Source organism: Phocoena phocoena, chromosome 10, assembly GCF_963924675.1.
Source record: "Phocoena phocoena chromosome 10, mPhoPho1.1, whole genome shotgun sequence".
Taxonomy (NCBI): domain Eukaryota; kingdom Metazoa; phylum Chordata; class Mammalia; order Artiodactyla; family Phocoenidae; genus Phocoena; species Phocoena phocoena.
The window spans coordinates 35,794,339-35,816,750 of record NC_089228.1 but is presented as its reverse complement, the minus strand read 5'-3'; the positions used below and the strand labels follow the sequence as shown (position 1 = coordinate 35,816,750).

The 22,412-nt window shown below is 38.2% G+C and overlaps 1 protein-coding gene across 1 annotated transcript in view; it reads right to left on the bottom strand.

Moving 5' to 3' along the window:
* The window catches only part of SFMBT1 (Scm like with four mbt domains 1), a 132,520-nt gene that overhangs the window by 50,245 nt on the left and 59,863 nt on the right, over positions 1-22,412 (bottom strand). The window contains exon 2 of the mRNA XM_065885390.1: positions 6,059-6,213. Coding sequence (XP_065741462.1) covers positions 6,059-6,086 — 28 coding nt within the window. The 5' untranslated portion in view covers positions 6,087-6,213. The remainder of the gene's footprint in view (positions 1-6,058; positions 6,214-22,412) is intronic.

Sequence of the window (22,412 nt, the reverse complement as noted above, 5' to 3'; positions counted from 1 at the left end):
AATAACAACAATAAAAGCAGTGAATGAAAGGACTAAAATCTCTCATTCATCAAAAACTACCTAAAAACTGAGAAGAAACTAGACTAATGATCTGATAGAAAAGTCAGCAAAACACATGAAAAGAATTTTTTTGTTTTATTTTTAATAAATTTATTTTAGGCTGCGTCGGGTCTTCGTTGCTGTGCATGGGCTTTCTCTAGTTTCAGCAAGCAGGGGCTACGCTTTGTTGCAGTGCATGGGCTTCTCATTGTGGTGGCTTCTCTTGTTGCAGAGCACAGGCTCTAGGTGTGCAGCCTTCAGTAGTTGCGGCACGCAGGCTCAGTAGCTGTGGCGTGGGCTCTAGAGTGCAGATGCAGCAGTTGTGGCACATGGGCTTAGTTGCTCCGTGGCATATGGGATCTTCCCGGACCAGGGCCTGAACCTGTGTCCCCTGCATTGGCAGGCGGGTTCTTAACCACTGCGCCACCAGGGAAGTCCCGAGAATTTATTTTTTAAAAATGCAAATAGTCCTTAAACATATGGAAACGTGTGCAAATTTATTCATTTTTAAAAAATGCAAATGGAAACTACACTGAGATATCAGATGGAAAAAATTCCAAAGTCTGACAACACACTCCATGGTGAGGCAGGTAATTAAGCAGGTAAAGCATAACGACACAACCCCGGTGAAAGAACTTGGCAATATCTAGCAAAATTACATATGTATTTACCTTTTGATCCAGCAATCCCACTTCTAGGAATCTATCCCAAAGATATGTTGGCAAAAATACAAAAAGACATATGTACAAAGCTACTGATTGCGGTACTATATGTAATACCAAGACTGGAAACAACCCAAACGTCCATCAATAAGGAACAGGGTGAATAAAATACGGTATATACATCCAGTACTATACATCTGTAAAAAAGAATGAGAATAATTTCCATATACTGATGTGGAATAATCTTCAGTATACACTAAGTGAAACAGCAAAACACACAGCAGTTTTTATTGTAGCTCTAGTTTTTGTATAAGGTGAGAGAGAGATGAATATATATGTAAATGCTCACACATATCTTTTTACATTTTAAAACATGAAAAATAGAATAAAAAGTAATAAAACTTGTTATATATATGGAGAAGAATAAAAAGGATGAATACTATCAGGCTGAAAGTGGGAATGTTGTTATATCATTTTGACTTTGTAACTATGTATATACTTTACACGATTCAGAAACATTTAAATTAAAAATTCTAAAAACTGAAAATGAACTTAAATATGCCTAACTGTTGGTGTCAAAACCGCAAAGAAAACAGGATCCCTTTAAGTCATTAATAAAATACAAAATTTTGCCTACAAACCCAAGTGGAATATATCTAAAGGCAAAAACATAAAGAAATCTTAAACTATACACTATTATTCTACTGATATTTGGAAGGTTGGTATTGTTATTGTGAAAAAATTATATGAATATTATAGGATAAAAACAAATAAGTGATGATACTAAGGACATTACAAAACAACACATTTCTAAAAGAAAAGAGACATGAATATAAAATCAAAGAAATAAAAACCCTGTAATTTTAAATTAAAATTGTAAATATCAGATGAAGCCATCTGATTTTCTTTTCTCTTCAAAAGACGTGTATTTCCTAGCCATCGCTATGGAGAAGACCTAGAAGAAATGGCAATCTGCTATCAATGAGCACCCCAGCACCTGGATTGTAGACTGTAAATATCATATCCACTTAAAAAAAGAGAGCTCCTCAGAGAAATGGCAAATTGCAAGCTTGGGGCAGGAAATGTGCAAGAGGTACCTTGGAATCTTATTATACCAGAAAGCAAGGACTAGAACTATCAAAGATATATGACATCACATCCAAAGAACACAGGAACAAATCTGAAAGAACTCTCATTGGTCTAGAATGAGGCAATTTGATCATCAAATGAATGATGACAGCAATAAATTCAAATTCATATATAAAATATATATGTAATGTATATACGATATGAGTTAATAATAACACTTGAAAGAAAACAAATCAACTTCCTAAATAGCGGAGTGAGTACCTCAGTGAAACCACTCTTCCAGAAAAGCAGCAAAAATACTGGCTAAACAATGAAAATTGACCATTTCAAAGTTCTGAAATTAACTGAAGGCACAGAACAAACTGAAAAGCATCTATCAAGACAAGTTACAGAACCTCTGTTAGAATCGTGGGATTGTGGCTCTTTAAGTTGGAGCTATTCCCATCTTTCATTCCTCCCCAGCTCAAAACAGGAATTTTAGAACTGAAAATACAATAACCAAAAAACAAAACAAAACAAACTCCTCTATAGATAAGCTCTACAGCAGAATGAGGAGGACAGGGAAAGAAACACCAAAATTAAAGAGCAATAGAAAACACCCAATTTCAACAATGGAGAGAAAAAAAAATGAAAAGCACCTCACAGAGCTATGCCACAATAGCAACAGACCTAACAAAAGTGTCTTCAGAGTCCCAAAAGAAGACAAAGAGAACAGAGCAGAAGAAGTCCTAGAAGAAATAATGGCTGAAAAGGTTCCAAATTTGTCAAAAGACATAAGCCTATACTTTTAAGAAGGTGAGAAAACTCCCAACAAGATAAACCCAAGGAAATCTGTGCACAGATACACAGAGTCAAACTGCTGAAAACTAGAGACAAAAAATCCTCAAAGCAGCAAGAGAAACAATACCTCTTTTAAGGGGAGTGGCGGGAGACAGAATTCCCATGACAGCAAATTTTCATCAGAAAGGGAGGCCAGAAGGCACAATATTTTTCAGGAGATGAAGAAAAGAACTTTCAACTCAGAATTCTATATTTAGCAAAAATATCCTTTAATAATAAGTGGCAAAATTAAGATATTCTCAGATGAAGGGAAACTAATGAATTCTATCACCAAGAGACCTACCCTAACAAAATGGTTAAAGGAAGTTCTATAAACAGAAATGAAATGACAGAGAAGGAATCTTGGAAAATCAGGAAGGAATAAAGAACAATGAAAAGAGTAAAAATACTGGAAAACATACTACATTTTCCTTCTCCTCTTGAATTTTCTAAATTATATTTGACAGTTGAAGCAAAACTTTTAACAATATCTGATGTGGTTCTCAAAACATGTAGAAGGATATTTAAGACAAGTTTATTATAAATAAGAGTAGGAAAAGAGACATAAAAATAGGTTAAATTTTTACACTTCACTCAAATTAACAAAATGATAAAACCAGCAGAGTGTGGTAAGTTAAGTATATATATACCTAGAGCAACCACTAAAAAGCTATATAAAGAGATACACTCAAGAACACTGTATAGGCAAAACAAAATGAAATTCTAAAAACATGTTCAGGTAACCCACAGGAAGGCAGGAAAAGATAGGAACAAAAAAACAGAGAAAACAGGGCTTCCCTGGTGACGCAGTGGTTAAGAATCTGCCTGCTAATGCAGGGGAAGCAGGTTCAAGCCCTGGTCCGGGAAGATCCCACATGCCGTGGAGCAACTAAGCCCGTGCGCCACAACTGCTGAGCCTGTGGTCTAGAGCTCGCAAGCCACAACTACTGAACCCGCAAACCACAATTACTGAAGCCCGTGTGACTAGAGCCTGTGCTCCGCAACAAGAGAAGCCAGAGCAATGAGAAGCCCGTGCACTGCAACGAAGAGCAGCCCCCCGCTTGCAGCAACTAGAGAAAGCCTGTGTGCACCAACGTGCTAAAAGTAAATAAATAAATAAATAAATGTATTAAAAAAACAGAGAAAACAAATGGACAAAAATGGCAGACGGGGCTTCCCTGGTGGCGCAGCGGTTGAGAGTCTGCCTGCCGATGCGGGGGACACGGGTTTGTGCCCCGGTCTGGGAAGATCCCACATGCCGCGGAGCGGCTGTGCCCGTGAGCCATGGCCACTGAGCCTGCGCGTCCGGAGGCTGTGCTCCACAATGGGAGATGCCACAGCAGTGAGAAGCCCGCGTACCGGAAGAAAAAAAAAAAAAAGGCAGACGTGAGCCCTAACATATCAATAATTACATTAAGTGTAAATGATCTACACCAATTACAAGACTGAAAAAAAATTTTTTAATGACTACATGCTGTTACAAGAAACTTACTCCAAATATAACAATTTACACAGGTTGAAGGTGAAAGGATGAGAGACTTCCCTGGTGGTGCAGCGGTTAAGAATCCGCCTGCCAATGCAGGGAACACGGGTTCGATCCCTGGGCCAGGACGACCCCACATGCCGCGGAGCAACTAAGCCCGTGGGCCACAACTACTGAGCCTGCGCTCTAGAGCCCATGCACCACAACTACTGAGCCCACACACCGAAACTACTAAAGCCAGTCTGTGCGCTCTAGGGCCTGCATGTCGCAACTACCGAGCTGCGAGCTGCAACTACTGAAGCCCACGTGACTAGAGCCTGTGCTTCTCAACAAGAGAAGTCACAGCAATGAGAAGCCCACGCACCGCAACAAAGAGTAGCCCCTGCTTGCCACAACTAGAGAAAGCCCGCACGCAGCAACAAAGACCCAGTGCAGCCAAAAATAAATAAAATTAAAAAAAAAAAAAGAAAGTGAAAGGATGAAAAGGATATACCATGCAAACATTAATAAAAAGAAAGTAGGAATAGGTAAATCTGTAGAGGCAGAAAGTAGACATGGTTGCCAGAGGGTAGATTAAGCAAGAAATGACTGCTAATGGTTTCTTCTGAGGAGTGATGAAAATGTTCTGGAATTAGGTAGTAGTGTTGGTCACACAACTTTCTGAATATACTAAAAACTACTGAACTGTATACTCTCAAAGTGTAAATTTTATAGTATGTGAATTATATCTTTAAAAAAAGAAAAATATTTCAATAAAGATGTTTTTAGGAAACCTCAATAGTTAAAAAAATTATTAATTAAAAAGCAAACAAACCATATGATTAATAAATGAGCCAAAAATACGAAGACATGGTACTGAAGGGGATACAGGGATAGCAAGTAAGCACCTGTTCAACATCACCTGCATCACCTGCTCAACATCATTTGCATTCAGCCAATAGGGGAAAGAAAATTAAGACCAGGATGAGCTATCATTACACATCTATCAGCATGACTTAAATAAAAATAGTGACAATACCAAATGGCTGTGAGGATGTGAAGAAATCAGATCTCATATACTGCTGCTAAGAATGCATAATGGTACAGCCACTCTGGAAAGTAGCTGTGCTCCTCGGCATTTATCCCAGAAAAATGAAATTTTATGTATATGATTGTTTATAGCATCTTTATTCATAAAAACCAAAAACTAGAAGGAACCAAAATGTACTGCAACAGATGAACGGTTAACCAAACTGCATTATATCCACGGAATACTACCAAGCAATAAAAGGGAACAGACTACTGATACATTCAAGAATTTGGATGGAGCTCAGGGGCATTATTTTGAGTGAAAAAAGTCCATCTCAAAAAGTCACATACTGTGTGGTTCTATTTATGTAACATTCTGGAAATGACAAAATTATAGAGATGAAGAACCGATTAATGGTTACCTGGGGTTAGGGAATATTGGGGAAGAGGAGTAGGTGTAACTATGAAGGGGCAGTACAAAGGAGCTCTGTGTGGTGATGGAATAGTTCTGTATCTTGACTGAGGTGGTGCTTACAGGAATCTACACGTGATAAAATGACAGAACTACATACATTTTATACATAGATCAATTTCCTAGCTTTTATATTGTACTATACTTAAATGAGATGTAACTTACAGTAGAAACCGAGTGAATGGTACATGAGAACTGTCAGTATTTTTGCAAGCTCCTATGAATTGATAATTACCTCAAAAGAAACTTTTTTTTTTTAACGAAGTCTGCTCATAAAAGTTACTTACTTTTTCAACAAACATGCTGAGTACACGCCCACCCCACCCCCCCTCAGTGCCAGGTTCTCTGCCAGGTACAAAGAAAGACAACTCATGTCTTCAAAGAGCTTCCCATTTAGTGGTAGAAAGATAAGCCATACAACATAACACAGGTAAGTAATGGAATTCTGCACTCTGAAGAATGGATTTTGCTCAGCAAAACCAATACCTGCATCAATCTGCTGCTCCCCGTTCATTTCCACAGCACATGGGTGATCTCCTCCCCACACAGAGGACAGGCCTTATAGTTATGCTACAATCTGAAGATTACTTGCAGTTCTCAAGCATCTGTTCAATGGGCATCCAAGGGTCCAAACGAAAGTGCTGAAAAATCAAAAAGAACACATTAACAGGCTGCAGCCCAGTGTTTATTCAGTCATAAGACATGATACTCTGGTGGGTTGAAAGGGCAGATAAAACAAAAATACACTGGCAGAATAGATGGAATTAGAGAAAAAAAATTTGACACCTTTTCTAATTTTGAAGACTGTGTGTGTGTGTGTGTGTGTAGAGAGAGAGAAAAAGCTATCAAGATCTTGATATCTAAAAATCACAAAAAATCAACATATATATGAATCACTACCCCTTCAACTTAGATTATAATACTGAGCACCACTATCCACAAAAACTCTAATTCCTAATGAAATCCTGGGGGGAAAAGTTAGCTTTCAATGCCCTGTCTTAACCAGTAAATAAGATTCAGGATATGACATATTATTTTATCTAGTTTTCCATTTCATTTACCTAGAATATTATGCGGAACCAAAAAGTATCAACTATATTTGTCTACAATTACACTTATAAAGAGAGCTCAATCCCTCCAAAATAACCTCTGAAACCATTTATTCTTTTTTAAAAAGGCTTTATTGGGATATAATTCACATGCCAAAATCTCCCATTTTAAGTGTACAATTCAATAATTTTCAGTAAATTTACAGTTGTATAACCATCACTATAATCCAATTTTAGAATATTTCCATCACCCTGGAAAGAAACTTCATTCCCCATTTGCAGTTCTCCATTCCATCCCTAGCCTCAGGCAACCACTAATCTGCTTTTGTCTCTAGAGATTTTGCCTCTTCTGGACATTTCACACAAATGAAATCATACAACATGTGGTCTTTTGCACCTGACTTCTTTCACTCAGCATGTTTTTGAGGCCCATCCATGCTGCAGCATGGATGAATCTATTTATTCTTGCTTTACATACATGTAAAACAATCTAAGATACTGCCTTTATATATGCCTAACAGATTAGAAAGAGTAAATGCAAGGGGGAATAGGAGCTGCTGCAGGAAGGCGTGATGTGAACTAACCTCAAGGGCAACAATGCAGAAAACTATAAAGGTGGAATAGCAACTCAACAGCCACAGCTGCCCGGGTGATACCTACAAGAGCAAACAACTCTGAACCTCTCAAAAAGATTCTGATTCTGTATTAGATCCCCAGTAAAAGATTATCATAAAAATCTTTTAAACACTAAGAAAAAATTAGTTTAAATTTTAACATACTCTTTGAAAAGGTACAAGCTATCTCAAGTACAACAGTGTGAGCTGGGTGATAGGGATACCCAGATTCTAGTCCCAGCTCTACCCATAACTAAATGTGCAATCTTATACAGACTATATCATGTCCTTTTTTTTTTTTGCGGTACGCAGGCCTCTCACTGTTGTGGTCTCTCCCGTTGCGGAGCACAGGCTCCAGACGTGCAGGCTCAGTGGCCACGGCTCACGGGCCTAGCCGCTCCACAGCATGTGGGATCTTCCCGGACCGGGGCAAGAACCCGTGTCCCCTGCATCGGCAGGCAGACTCTCAACCACTGCGCCACCAGGGAAGCCCTATTATGTCCATTTTTAAAATCTGTAAAATGAGTGTAACATTTTCAGATTTTAAAACTAAATTTCATATTAAGCATACAGAAAATCTTAATAACAGTTAAAATTATGGATATTCCATTTGAGGTAACTGCCAGTTATCCAAAATCTTTTCATACAACAACATAAGCACTGAAACTCACACTTTCGCAGATAGGAACAACTGAATAGAAACCTGGTAGTGAGGTTTAAAGCCTCTAAATAAGCTTTCTTCTCTCAGTTTACTTTCCTACCCCAAGCCCAAAACATTCAAACTGTACCATTCCACCTGCCAATTCATTCACTCCCCATATTTATTAAACACTAGCTCATTACCATCCACTATTCTAGGGAATAAGGGTAAAGCAATCAAGAGAGACTTGGTTCCCGCATTCATGATGCTTATTTTCAACTGGTGTAAGACAATTTAAGCCAACAATTTAAAACAATTATTTAAAGTGCTATGAAGGAAAAGCAGCAGTAGGTGCTAAGATAGAACATAATGGCAGACCTAACCTAAACTAAGAGGTCACTGACAGCGTCCCTGGGGCGGGGAAAGGTATTTTAAGCTGACACTAAAGGGGAAACAGCAGTTAGGCAAAAAGGGCAGAAAGGAAAGAATAGTCCAGGAATAGGGAGCAGCACATACAAAGGCTCTAAGGTGGGGAGGAACTGAGAGCAGGCCATTGTGGCTGGAGCATGGGAACCAACCGGGTAAGTGGCACACAATGAAACTGGACAGGAAGAGTAGGAATAACGCAGTTGATACAAACTGGGGATTTACCATAAGCTGGGTACTGTCCAAAGCACTTAAACATATTAACCCATTTAATACTCTCAACAACTGGACAAGGTGACATCACTATCATGAGGAAACAGGCACAAAACAGGTACTACCTGCCAGTGTCCCACAGCTAGTTAAGTAGGAAAACCAGGTCTCAAACCTAGCAAAACGTCAACATTATATGTCCTCAAACGCCGTATTATAGTGCCTCTCAATGGGAAGCAACCGAGGGTTTTCTTAAGCAGAGAAAGGATCAAATCTGTGTTTTTAAAAACATCACTCTGGGAAAAAAAAAAAATTACTCTGGACCCAATCAGAGAAACCATAAAGGAGTGACAAAAAAACATAAAAGTATAAAATTTCTACATGGCAAAAGACACCGTAAATAAAATTCAAAGATAACAGAGTAGGTCTTAAAAGTTCTCATCACACACAAAAAATTTTTTCTAACTATGTATGGTGACAAATGTTAACTAGATTTATTGCAGTAATCTTCACAATGTATACAGATATCAAATCATTATGCTGTATGCCTTAAACTAATATAATGTTATATGTCAATTTTACTTCAATAAAAATAAATAAATAAGACAGTTGAGATGGGTGAAAATATTAACAACATGTAAGATAATGGATTAATTTCCATATACAAGCTCCCATAATTCAACAAGAAAAAAAGAAAAGAAAAATCGGTAAAATATGTAATTAATCCACACTAAAAATGAGAGTTAATACTTACAAAAATATGCTCAATCTCATTAGTAGTGAAATAATGAGACTTTTTAATCAAATACTATTTTTTTCACCTTTCCAACTGGTAAAATTTTTAAAACTGAAAATCTCCAGAGTTGGCAAGGAAGACAGACAAAGGGAGAGAGTATATATTGGTACTACCTTTTTGGAGAGGAATTTAATGATAAATAATTTAACATATAAAGATTTAAAAGACAAACTCTTTGAGCAATAATTCTACTGTTAAGAACCTTTCACACAACACAATATGTGGAATCTAAAAAAGTGATACAAATGAACTTATTTACAAAACAGAAACAGACTCACAGACATAGAAAACAAACTTACGGTTACCAAAGGGTAATGGCAGGGGAGGGATAAATTAGGAGTTTGGGAATAACAGATACACACTATATATAAAATAGATAAACAGCAAGGACCTACTGTAGAGCACAGGGAACTATATTCAATATCTTGTAATAATCTATAATGGAAAAAAATCTGAAAAAGAATATATATATATATATATGTATGTATAACTTAATCACCTTGCTTTACACGTGAAACTAACACAACATTGTAAATCAACTATACTTCAATAAAAAATAAATTTAAAAAAAGCACTCTTGAACAACAACAAAAGAGCCTTTCACACAACACAAATGTGTGGAAGGCTACATAGCCAATGATGTTTGCTGCTGTATTATCTGTAACAGCCTATATGTCCTATATATGTCCATCATATATGTCCATCAAATGTGAATGAGATGGCTACAGACATGATACACCTACACTAGGAAATAATTTGTAATCATTAGAAGAATTCAAGTAGATCCATAAAAGCATATGGGAATGTCATCTATATTCTCAATGAAAAAAGCAAGTGAAGGACAATTATTATTTATATTAACTTTTCAAAATCCTGTGTCCATTGCTTACTTGGCTATGTGACTTTCAACAATCACCTTATTGGTGCCAATGACATCACTAATAAAATGGAGTGTAACAGTACTGTACCTACCCCACCAGACTGACAGGATAAGTAGGATAAACAATGAAGTGCATGTAGCATAGAGCTACATAGTAAATGCTGAGTTAATGTTAACTGTTAGGCAATATTGACAGATTCAAGTTCCTATGGCACTAACTTAGGGTCATTTCTACATATAGTCTTGAAACTTCATCATGGGTCTGATGTAACACAATTATCTGTTGGTTTACTAGGTTGTGAAGATGTCATCCACTGCTTACACTCATAAACTCTTGAAATACGTCAGCATATTTTGTGCAGAGAGCCACACAGTGCAATAATAATAATTATTATTATTAATAAATCTTCAAAGCCAAAAAGACATGAGTTGGGGGAAATGCAAGTCTTATGTAGCTGAAACTAAGACTGTAACTTTAAAAAAATTAAGTTATAATTAACACACATTATTACATAAGTTTCAGGTGTAGTGATTCAGTATTTTTTTTTTAATTTTTTCTTTATTTATTTTTGGCTGCATTGGATCTTCGTTGCTGTGCACGGGCTTCCTCTAGTTGCAGTGAGTGCGGGGCTACTCTTCGTTGCGGTGCGCGAGCTTCTCATTGCAATGGCTTCTCTTGTTGCGGAGCATGGGTTCTAGGCACGTGGGCTTCAGTAGTTGTGGCTCGCAGGCTCTAGAGCGCAGGCTCAGTAGTTGTGGCGCATGGGCTTAGTTGCTCCACGGTATGTGGAACCTTCCCGGACCAGGGCTCGAACCTGTCTCTCCTGCATTGGTAGGTGGATTATTAACCACTGCGCCACCAGGGAAGCCCCCAGTATTTTTATACATCACTCCAAGAAGACCATTTACCATCTGTCAACATACAAAGTTGTTAAAAAGGGCTGTGACATTTTTTTGATCTTACAGCAGCATCACTTAGATTTTAATAAATAATCAGTTCATTGTCTTAATAGGATCATGAGAAATAAACTGATGAAGCCTTTTGCTGTAGAACATCTGTCAGATCTTTCTCTTTATTGCTAGTCTGCTCTCTTTTTATGCAGTGAGGAAAAAAACAATAAAATATCGAGGAGCTTAAAATATAAAAATTTAATTCACTTTTCATTTATTTCCTATTCATGTTAAACTGTTTTACTGTCTTTATTTATCACTGATTTTGGTATTATAATTCCTCTTGTGGTGACCAGAATACATCAGAATTATTTATTTAAGTAAGTTCTCATGAACTAACTAATCTGGACGTTGTTCATCTTATTTAAGAATTCTTTCAGTGAACTAAACAGCAGCCTAGATATTTACAGGAGGTTCTAATAAAAGAGACTAAAGCCAGTATTTTAAAATAGGAAACACTTCTAAGAAACATAAATAACAATTTAAAAAAGCAAAGCTAATTGTACAAAACCAGCTTTGATGTCAAACACACACACACACACACACACACACACAGGCACACAAAGAAAACAGAAACAAAACCCAGGTAGAATAAAACTGAATTCGCTATTTCATTTTTAGTGATATATCAATATAAAATAAAACCACCATGGAATACTTATACTTTAATAGATTTTTAAAAAGATCTAAAAGTCATCTGAACAACAAACAGTTACATGATGCTTCCCCTCCCATGCTATTTCAGTTTACCCATGCAGTCCACACTCTAAGCTTATACTACTCGGCTGCACGTTAATGCTCTTGATTTTCAAGGCTAAGATTAAACACTGAGTAAGAGTATTTATAATGTAGAAAAGTTACAATAATGCAAGAGAGATTTCTGTAGCATGAGTCCTCAGCCAAATGATTTAACATGTTGGATATAATTTTTAAAGCACTTAGGAAGAAGGACAGAAACTCAGTGTGACTATAAAGATATGACCTAGTATGTATGGTGGTTGCAAGAAAATGCTTTAATTCAGTAAATATTTACCAGACAGTTAAAAGGAATATTCCCACTAACTAACATGCTTGAATTTGCACTCCTCTCCCTCAACCGAACAAATGGAAGGTCAGTAATAATTTCAAGTATGTTGTAAATATGGTAAGTGCAAACAATTCAGCAAATCAGATGCTCCATTTTGGGCAGATTTGCAAAGTTAACCCTGCCCTTGACGGTAAATGCTAGTGGTAGAGTCACTGTATTTTTTGTTCCCCAACAGGTGTTGATTTCAGTTGGCCTTTCACTCTCCACAAGGGTTAATCATCACTCCCTGACCTTGTGCACATCTTATTTGACAGGCTATCTAAATTAAATCTTATGCTTCCATCTGTCAAATGTCAATGTAACTTGATTATCATGGGTAGAAATTTTCAATTGTTTCATTAAGTTGTTTGTTGTTATTGTTTTTAACCCACTGCTACATGTTTAACTAGGGAGATAAAAAATAAGTCCGTTAAGTTGACACATCTTAGCCACTCAAATCATCTAAGTTAAATCTGACCCTAACTTAACTTTTTCATGATTATGTAAATGCAACACAGGGCACATCTATCTCAGCTTTACAAATCAGTACTTATTAATTTACAAAACCAGTAAAAGCTTTAAATAAAGCCCACAACTCAAGAATACCCTGATTTTTTAAAAAGGTGCTCAACATCACATCATCAGGGAAATGGAAATCAAAACCACAGTGAGATACCATCTCACACCTGTCAGAATGGCTATTATCAGAAAGACAAGAAATAACAAGTGTTGGCAAGGATGTGGAGGAAATCCCTGTGCACCACTGGTGGGAATATAAATTGGTGTAGGCACTGTGTGAAAACACTATGTAGATTCTTCAAAAAATTAAAAATAGAACTACCATATGATCCAGCAGTTCCATTTCTGGGTATGTGAAATGAAAAGAAATGAAAACACTAGCTCAGAAAGATACCTACACCCTCATGTTCATTGCAGCATTATTTACAATAGCCAAGACATGGAAGCAACCTAACTGTCCATGGATGGATGGATAAAGAAGATGCTGTGTACACATATATACATACACAATCGAATCATTTTGCAATATATATATATATCAAATCACAGTGTTGTACAACTTGGACTAATACAATGTTATATGTCAATTATATCTCAATCTTTTAAAAAGCCAAATTATGAGGCAATATTTTAAAAGGGTTATTTTGGACTAACAATGAGAAATTTTTAAGTAAAATATGGTACAAGCATACATTGTATTACTACATGGCCAATAAAACTGTGTTAGAGAAATGTTTTCCTTCCCAATCAAAATCCCAATAGGGTATTTTATTCACCTTGATGAGCTAATTTTTAAATGCATCTAAAAGAGAAAATGTACAATCTAGCTACATATTTGTAAAAGATGATATATGGTGAAGCTAGTTCCTTCTATCAAAATATTAAAATAGTGTAGTATTAGTGCAAGAAAAGACAAATACACCCATAAAATAGAATGAGATTGAGAAATAGATGCATTTATATGAGAGTACAGTTTGTGATACGATGGCATCCCATATCAATTGTGAAAGGATGAACAAACTAATAATAAAGAATTGGCTATCCATTTTGGGAGGAAAAAAATTAGATCCTTACTTCATGCTGCAACATAAATAAATCCCAGGTGAATTAAAAGAGCAAAACATGAAAATTAAGACTCCAAACAAATTAAAAGAAAAACACAAGAGAATATGGTTATAACCGTGGTATAGTATAGACTTCCTTAAGCAAGGAAGCTATAAAATGGATACATTTGACTACATAAACATTTAAAACTTCTGATTAGCAAAAAGACACCATAAACAACTTTCAAAGCCAAGTTAATAGACTAGAAAAAAATACTGCCAGCATATATCAATATAATAGACAAAGAATTAACAGCCATAATTACAGAAAGCACCTATAAATCAACGAAAAATGACCAAACCTTATTGGGGCAAAACAGTCAGATATAAACAGGAATTTTACAGAAGAAATGCAAATGACTTATAAGCATATGAGAATATGTTTAACATCAACAGCTAAAACAAGTTATTTTTCACTCACAGATTGGCAAAAATAAAAGATTAATAACACCCAATATGGGTAAAGATATGGAGATATGAATGCTGCTATCACCGGTTGAAGAGCATAAATGGATGCGACCCTTTTAGAAAGAAATTTTATTTCATCAAAAATTTTAACCTGTATTCTCTACAACCGAGCAATTCAATTTCTAATATCTATTTCAGAAAACTATCCAAAAAATAAATAAGCAGCATAACAATTTCAAAGAAAGAGATTAAATTGTTCTCACTTCCAGGGCATACACAGAGAAGACACTCCCACACGTACAAAGTGCAAAAGCCTAAATGTATGCTTGAGCAATGTCTGTGGCTAGGGAAAAACTGGAAACCTCAGTATCAATCAGTAAATTAGGGCACATCCCGTTAAGATGAGAGTTAAAAAGAACGAGATAGTTTAATGGGTACAGAGTTTATGTTGGGAGTGATGAAAAGGTTTTGGGTATAGACAGTAGTTTGTGTGTGTGTGCATGCTTATAAAACATACTCAAATATACATAAAACTACATATTTCTATAGTATATACATTTCTTTATATATCTACAGATACTTTTAAAATGATCTGGAAGAATGCATCCAAATCACTACCAGTGGTTACTTCTAGGAGAGTGAGATTCAGGAATACGGTAAAAGGGAATTTGTGCTTTATCTGCTTTGAATAAACATTTTATGATAAGAATGTATTCATATGTGTACTTCTATGACTTAAATTTTTATTTTAAGAAAAAAATGCATTTACTGACATGGAAAGTTATTTATTCATTCTTTCAACAAATATTTACCAGAAACCTACTCTGTGTTAATAAGCCCTATCAAAATATTAGGGATGTTATCAGTGAAGAATACTGGCCAAAATCCCTGCCCTCATGAAGCTTATGTTTTAGTGGGAAGGAGAAAAAGTACTTTTCAAAATATGGTAAGTGATAGAGCTGGGCAGGGGAGACGCATAGGCTGAAAGTTGAATGCGGAGGTTGCGGGGGGCGGGGGGGGGGGGGGAGCATCACTGAAAAGGTAACATTTGGACAAAGACTTGAAGGACAAACAGAAGGAAAAAGCCTGCCAGCCATAGGGAAAACCCAGAACAAAGGCCCTAGAATGAGGACATGTGAGGTGTGTTCTAAGACTAGCAAGGAAGCCAGGGTAGTACAGGCTACATAAATAAGCAAGCGAGAGGAGAGGCAAGACAGCTGTCAACCTCACACTGTTTGCCACACCCCCAGTCTCCTTTGTGACTGTCTCCCACCTACAGTCCTTAGGGAACTATGATATTTACCAGGACCCTGCTCCTCTGGGGGTGATAAAACATAAAGGCAAGGCTGGTGGGAATGTACAATGGTGCAATCCCTTTAGAAAACAGTCTGGCACTTCCTGAAAATGTTAAACATAGATTTACCATGTGACCTAGCAATTTCACTTCTTGGTGTATACCCAAGATGACTGAAAACATATGTCTACACCAACACTTGTACATGAATGTACACAGCAGCATTATTTGTAATGTCAAAAGGTAGAAACAACCCAAATGTCCACCCACCCATTAATGGATAAATAAAATATGGGGGACTTCCCTGGTGGCGCAATGGTTAAGAATCCACTTGCCAATGCAGGGGACACGGGTTCAATTCCTGGTCCAGGAAGATCCCAAATGCCATGGAGCAACTGAGCCCGTGTGCCACAACTACTTAAGCTCGCATGCCTAGAGCCCATGCTCCGCAACAAGAGAAGCCACCGTGATGAGAAGCCTGCGCACCACAACCAAGAGTAGCCCCCGCTCACCCCAACTGGAGAAAGCCCATGCGCAGCAACAAAGACCCAACACAGCCAAAAATTTAAAAATAAAAGAAAAATAAAATATGGGATATCTAACACAATGGAATATTATTTGGCCATAAAAAGGAACAAAGTACTGATACATGCTACAACATAGATAACCTTGAAAATACTGTGCCAAGTGAAAGAGGTCAAAAACAAAAGGCCACATATTATATGCTTCCATTTATATGAAATGTACTGAAGAAGCAAATCCACAGAGACAGAAGGCAGATTAGTGTGGTTGCCCAGGCTGGGGGAGAGACTAACATGTACAGGGTTTCTTGCGGGGGTGTTGAAACATTGTAAAACTAGGTGGTTGTGATAGCTGTACCGCTCTGAATAAAAACCACTGAACTGTACACTTTAAATAAGTGAACTTTATGGTATGTAAAAATATCTTGATAAAGCTGTAAAAAAAAAAGGTAAAAAAATAAAAACTGTAAAAAAATATTAAGGACACAACTGTGCTTTTAAAATAACATTATTCCCATTTTCAAATACAGAAGCCAATGACAAAAAGAGACAAGGAGTCTGGGTCACCATTAGGATATGCAACAGAACAAGGAAAGATAATTTAGCTGTCACTGTTGTGTATTAGCTAAGTCAATGCTTTAAAAGATAAATTCCAAATTTCTGTTGTTTAATCCAACAGATATTTATTTCTCACACACATAAAGTCCAAACAGATGTTCCTAATGAGTGGGGCAACTCCCCTCCACGTGGTAATTCATGGAGTCAAGTGCCTTCTACCTCACACCTCCTCCATCTTCAACAAAGGGTTCTCAAATCTTCGAGTATAGGGGGATCACTCACGGGAGGTTCTCCTGGGCCAGGCCTGCAAGCGGCACCTCCCTTCTACCCACGGTCTGCTAGTTAAAACTTAGTCACATGACCCATCTGCTCTAAGGGAAGCCGAGAACTCTAATGCAGTACTTCCCGACATTAGTAAATATGAGTGTTTAGAATTAGCATTGCCATATTCTAGAATTCATATCAACAGCTAATATTAGTTATTTTATTTAAAGAAGCCTCTACGGATCAACAGTAGTGATACAACAAACTGCCATGGAACTGCTTTCTCAATTAATCAATAAATATTTACTGAGTACATACTATCTGCCACATATTGTTTTAGGTAAACAAATAGAGGGGGGAAAACCTTGCCCTCACGGATCTCACAATCCAGCGTGGGGAGACAGAAAAACAAAGTGTATATAGCATATTGAACAAAAATAAATGTTAGGAGGAAAATGAAGCAAGGAAGGAGGACAGAAGTACTACTTTCAAAAAGGTGATTAAGGTCTTAGTGATGAGGTGACATGAGCCCACACCTGAGGGAAGAACATTCCAGGCAGGAAAAGGATAAGTGCAAAGACCCTCAAGTGAGAGCTTGTGCAGGATATCTGAGGTCACTGCTGTTGCAGCAGAATGATCAAGGCTGGGATCTAGGAGGTGAGTTTAGAAAGGTACCAGGGAGCCAGATTACATGTACACCTGTAGGTTGCTGTGAAGATTTTAGTTTTGGGGAAGCCACTGGAAGATTTGGAGCAGAAGAGAGACACAGCTTGACCTATTTTTTATAAAGGTTATCCTGCAGCTATGTTGAGAAAAGACTGTACATGGGCAAGAGTAGAAGCAGGAAGACCTATTTAAAAGACGCTGGAATAATCCAGGTGAGAGGTGTTCGTGGCTAACTCCAGGTTAGAAGCAGTAAAAACACTGAGAATAGTAAATGAGAAACTGGATGTGGGGTGTGAGAAAAGAGCATTACCTGGGCTGACTCTTTAAGTTTTTTGTCTATGCAACAGAAAGGATGTAGTTGCCACCTGGGGAAAAGCAAAGTCTAAAGGAGGAGTGGTTTGAGGAAGACAAACTGAGGGCTTCAATGCAAAATTGGGCAATACGATTGCCTTCTTCATTATTAAGGGTTTGCTCTTTGAGTGTTCAGGGAAATTCTTTTTCAATCAACAGAATTATTACTATGTAAAGTGTTTCCAATTTATAAGCTATTTTCTTTATCTGCTATACTTCATCTGAGCAAAATAACAACTCTTTACAACAGCTAGATGGGTTCAATCCTTATCTTACACCTTGGGAACCTTCTTGTCATCTTCAATCCCTCTCTTACACTTCACCTTTTTTTTCTAGGTTTACTAATCATCCATGAAGGCACTTCCTCATACCAGTTTAGTAATTTATGCTGTCTTATTGTCTTATTTTAAAACCCCAAATTCAATACCCACAAATTTTCTATTAAAAGCACTTAAATGTCCATTTTTCTAAGCCTTCTTTAATACACATCTAACAAAAATTTCAGACAGTTTTGAAAACTGAATCATACTATAATGAGGTTGGAAATTTTATGCCAACCAATTTATAAATTCCTGGTTCACAGTGTTAAGTATGGCCATTCTGCAGTCCTGTTTCCTCAGCAATTGTTAATTAGTACCAGGGTACTAAGCACCTACACTATGCCAGATACGAAGACTACTAAATCAAGGTTTTGAAATTATTTTTCACTGTACCAAAATATGACATAAGCATTTAAAAAGCATTTCTTTATCCTCACATTATCTTGTAAGCTGCAGAAATAGCAGATCTTCTAGAGCTCAAATATTATCACATTTCTCATTGATTACAGGCTTTATTTACAGGAGCCAGTAGCACGAGCACATGTTAAAAGAGTCAATATGTCTTTAATCTGATTAAATAAAGAGGTATTTGATTCACCAACACAAACGCTGTCAAAATGTACCACTTTTAATAATTTTATAAAAGGATTACAGGAAGAGACCATGTCTAGTTACAAAAAGCCAGGAAACTATTCTCTAATTCCATGGTCGCTGTTTCTCAGCCTTCTCATGTCAAATGACAGATGAGAAACTTCATTCCAACGCAACAAATACTTGTTAGCCATTTATCTTAAGAAAGAAAAAGGAAGAAGTAATATTTGAGTATCTGCTATGTATGTGCCTGGCACTTTTTTTGTGTGTTATACGGTAAATAAAACACTGCCAAACAGTACATGGTAAGCATAATATAAGTGTTAACTATTTTAAAATTATATCTTATTTAATCCTAACCAACCATTTACTTATCACATACATGATAACCCCATTTTACAGAAGAGGAGACTGAGGTTCAGAGAAGTTAAATAACCTGTCGGTTTATACAGCTAGGAAACACCAGAGGCAGCATGTGAACCCTAGCCTGATTCCTGAGCTAAACGCCTCTAGTTTTCCTGTAGCTCAGGATGACTGTGAAGTGTCTATCTCCTGTACCACAAAGTGATGGCCCTAAATGATTTACACTCTAGTTCTTCTGTTTATTCATTTATTTAACTTCAAGGTTCTACACTGTTCGACTACAAGGGTAAGTAACCAGGAGTCTGAATGGTACCTAGATAGGTGTTGCCATCAATGAATTTCTCCCAAAATGTTATTCTACTAGGTCCTTAACTAGGTTAATTCATATGAAAGAATAAAAGCCTAAAAGCTCTGAATTAATGAACACTTGAAAAAAGAAATATAATTTTCTTATTCTTTAAGTGAATGATAAACTAATCTCCAAAGAAAAGGATTTATGAGACTTTTGCTTGAAGTGTTAAGATTAAAGTTTTTTCTCAAGTACGTTTAAATTCCCACCTTGCTCCTTTATACACCTAGAAACTACTTTTTTCATAGCACTGTACAAAGTGAAGCCCAGTCCAGTTCAACTCTCTCCAACTCTGTAATGGTCACTACTAGCACAGCCTAATATGTCTTTCCCTCCATCTCTTCCTCATTGCCACCAAACTCCACATTTGATCATGATGGCAAAGTCCACATTTGATCATGATGGCAAAGTCCCATGTTCCACATAATGGATCATGCTCAGGCAGTCTCATTCCCCTCTGTCAGATAACTGTGTTCTGAGTCTTCCTTATGGCTATGTGACCCAGTCCTGGCTCAAAAATAAGGCAAAACTTACTGGGGAGCTTCTGGGAAATATACTTTCATTCCTAATAAGAAAGGCAAGATAGTTTCAAAATGTGTAGAATCTTTAATATCACCCAGTGTTCACCTTGCAGTGGTAACTGGCACAGCTAGGGTTAGCAAACACATCCCATTACAATGTATACAGACTATGTATTCTACTTCTTTTAGGGCCTCTGCAATGCTAGATATGGACATACACTATAAAGTAAACTCCACAAGAACATGCATTGTTTCATTCAACTAATATTTACTAAATGCCTAGTACATGCCAGGCTTTGTGCTGGGCACCAGGGTAGAGTCATGAACAAATGAGACATTAAAATCCTGGCTCCTAAGACACAGTTGGTACTCAAATAATACTTGTTGAATTAACGAACTGCAAATTCAAATGATTAATTACTGAACTAAAACTTTGGTAGAATAAATTGGTTTGGGTTTTTTTTTTCTTTTTATTTTCTTTTTATTTTTTTTTTTGCGGTACGCGGGCCTCTCACTGCTGTGGCCTCACCCCTTGCAGAGCACAGACTCCGGACGCTCAGGCTCAGCGGCCATGGCTCACGGGCCCAGCCGCTCCGCAGCATGTGGGATCTTCCCGGGCCGGGGCACGAACCTGTGTCCCCCGCATTGGCAGGCGGACTCTCAACCACTGCGCCACCAGGGAAGCCCGGTTTATTTTTCTTTTTAAGTTATTTTTAAGCTGTAAAATAGTAAAAGTTTAACTGAAACTAATATTCAGATAATTTTATATATTGTACCTTTAGACCAGTTTTTGTTATACAAAATATATATATATATATATATTTTTTTTTTTTAAGATACCAGAGAATGTTCAGTGTAATAAGTATTGGTAGGCATTTATACTTATTATAAGCAAACTGGAGAATTTCCAATTTCTCAAAAATAGTATGTGTGCGTTAACTGAAAGAGAAAGTGTTCCTTCAGTATTAATTTCACTATAACTCTAAGGAATATGTTTAAAGAGTACACTAAATACAGAGAAGCAGTCAATGAAGATTTAAATCAAAATTCAAAATCTGATTTCTGGCCACCCCCAAAACAAAAAACAAATAAATACTACTGTGAGAGGAGGAGCTTCAAGATGGCGGAAGAGTAAGACACGGAGATCACCTTCCTCCCCATAAATACATCTAAAATACATTACATCTACATGTGGAACAACTCCTATAGAACACCTACTGAACGCTGGGAGAAGACCTCAGACCACCCCAAAGGCAAGAAACTCCCCCACGTACCTGGGTATGGCAAAAGAAAAAAGAAAAAACAAAGACAAAAGAATAGGGACGGGACCTGCACCAGTGGAAGGGAGCTGTGAAGGAGGAAAGGTTTCCACATACTAGGAAGCCCCTTCGCGGGTGGAGACTCCTGGTGGCGGAGGGGGGGAAGCTTCGGGGCTACGGAGGAGAGCGCAGCAACGGGGTGCGGAGGGCAAAGCGGAGAGATTCCCGCACAGAGGATCGGTGTCGACCAGCACTCAACAGCCCGAGAGGCTTGTCTGCTCACCGGCCGGGACAGATTGGGGCTGGGAGGTGAGATTCGGGCTTCGGTCGGATCCCATGGAGAGGACTGGGGTTGGCTGTGTGAACACAGCCTTAAGGGGGCTAGTGCGCCATAGCTAGCTGGGAGGGAGTCCAGGAAAAAGTCTGGAGCTGCCGAAGAGACAAGAGACTGTTTCTTGACTCTTTGTTTCCTGGAGCGCGAGGAGAGGGGATTAAAAGCACCGCTTAGAGCTTCCCAGATGGCACAGTGGTTGAGAGTCCACCTGCCGATGCAGGGGACACGGGTTCGTGCCCCGGTCTGGGACGATCCCACGTGCCGTGGAGCGGCTGGGCCCGTGAGCCATGGCCGCTGAGCCTGCGCGTCTGGAGCCTGTGCTCTGCAGCGGGAGAGGCCGCAACAGTGAGAGGCCCGCGTGCTGCAAAAAAAAAAAAAAAAAAAAAAAAGCATTGCTTAAAGGAGCTCCAGAGACGGGCGCGAGCCAAGGCTATCAGCGCGGACCCCACAGACGGGCATGGGACGCTAAGGCTGCTGCTGCAGCCAGCCACCAAGAAGCCTGTGTGCGAGCACAGGTCACTATCCACACCTCCCCCCTCCGGGAGCCTGGGCTGCCCGCCACTGCCAGGGTCCCGTGATCCACGGACAACTTCCCCTGGAGAACGCACGGTGCGCCTCAGGCTGGTGCAACGTCACTCCAGCCTCTGCCGCCGGAGGCTTGCCCCGCATCCGTAAACCTCCCTCCCCGCAGCCTGAATGAACCAGAGCCCCCGAATCAGCTGTTCCTTTAACCCCGTCCTGTGTGACGGGGTTACTCCCTCAGCCGACCTACACGCAGAGGCGGGTC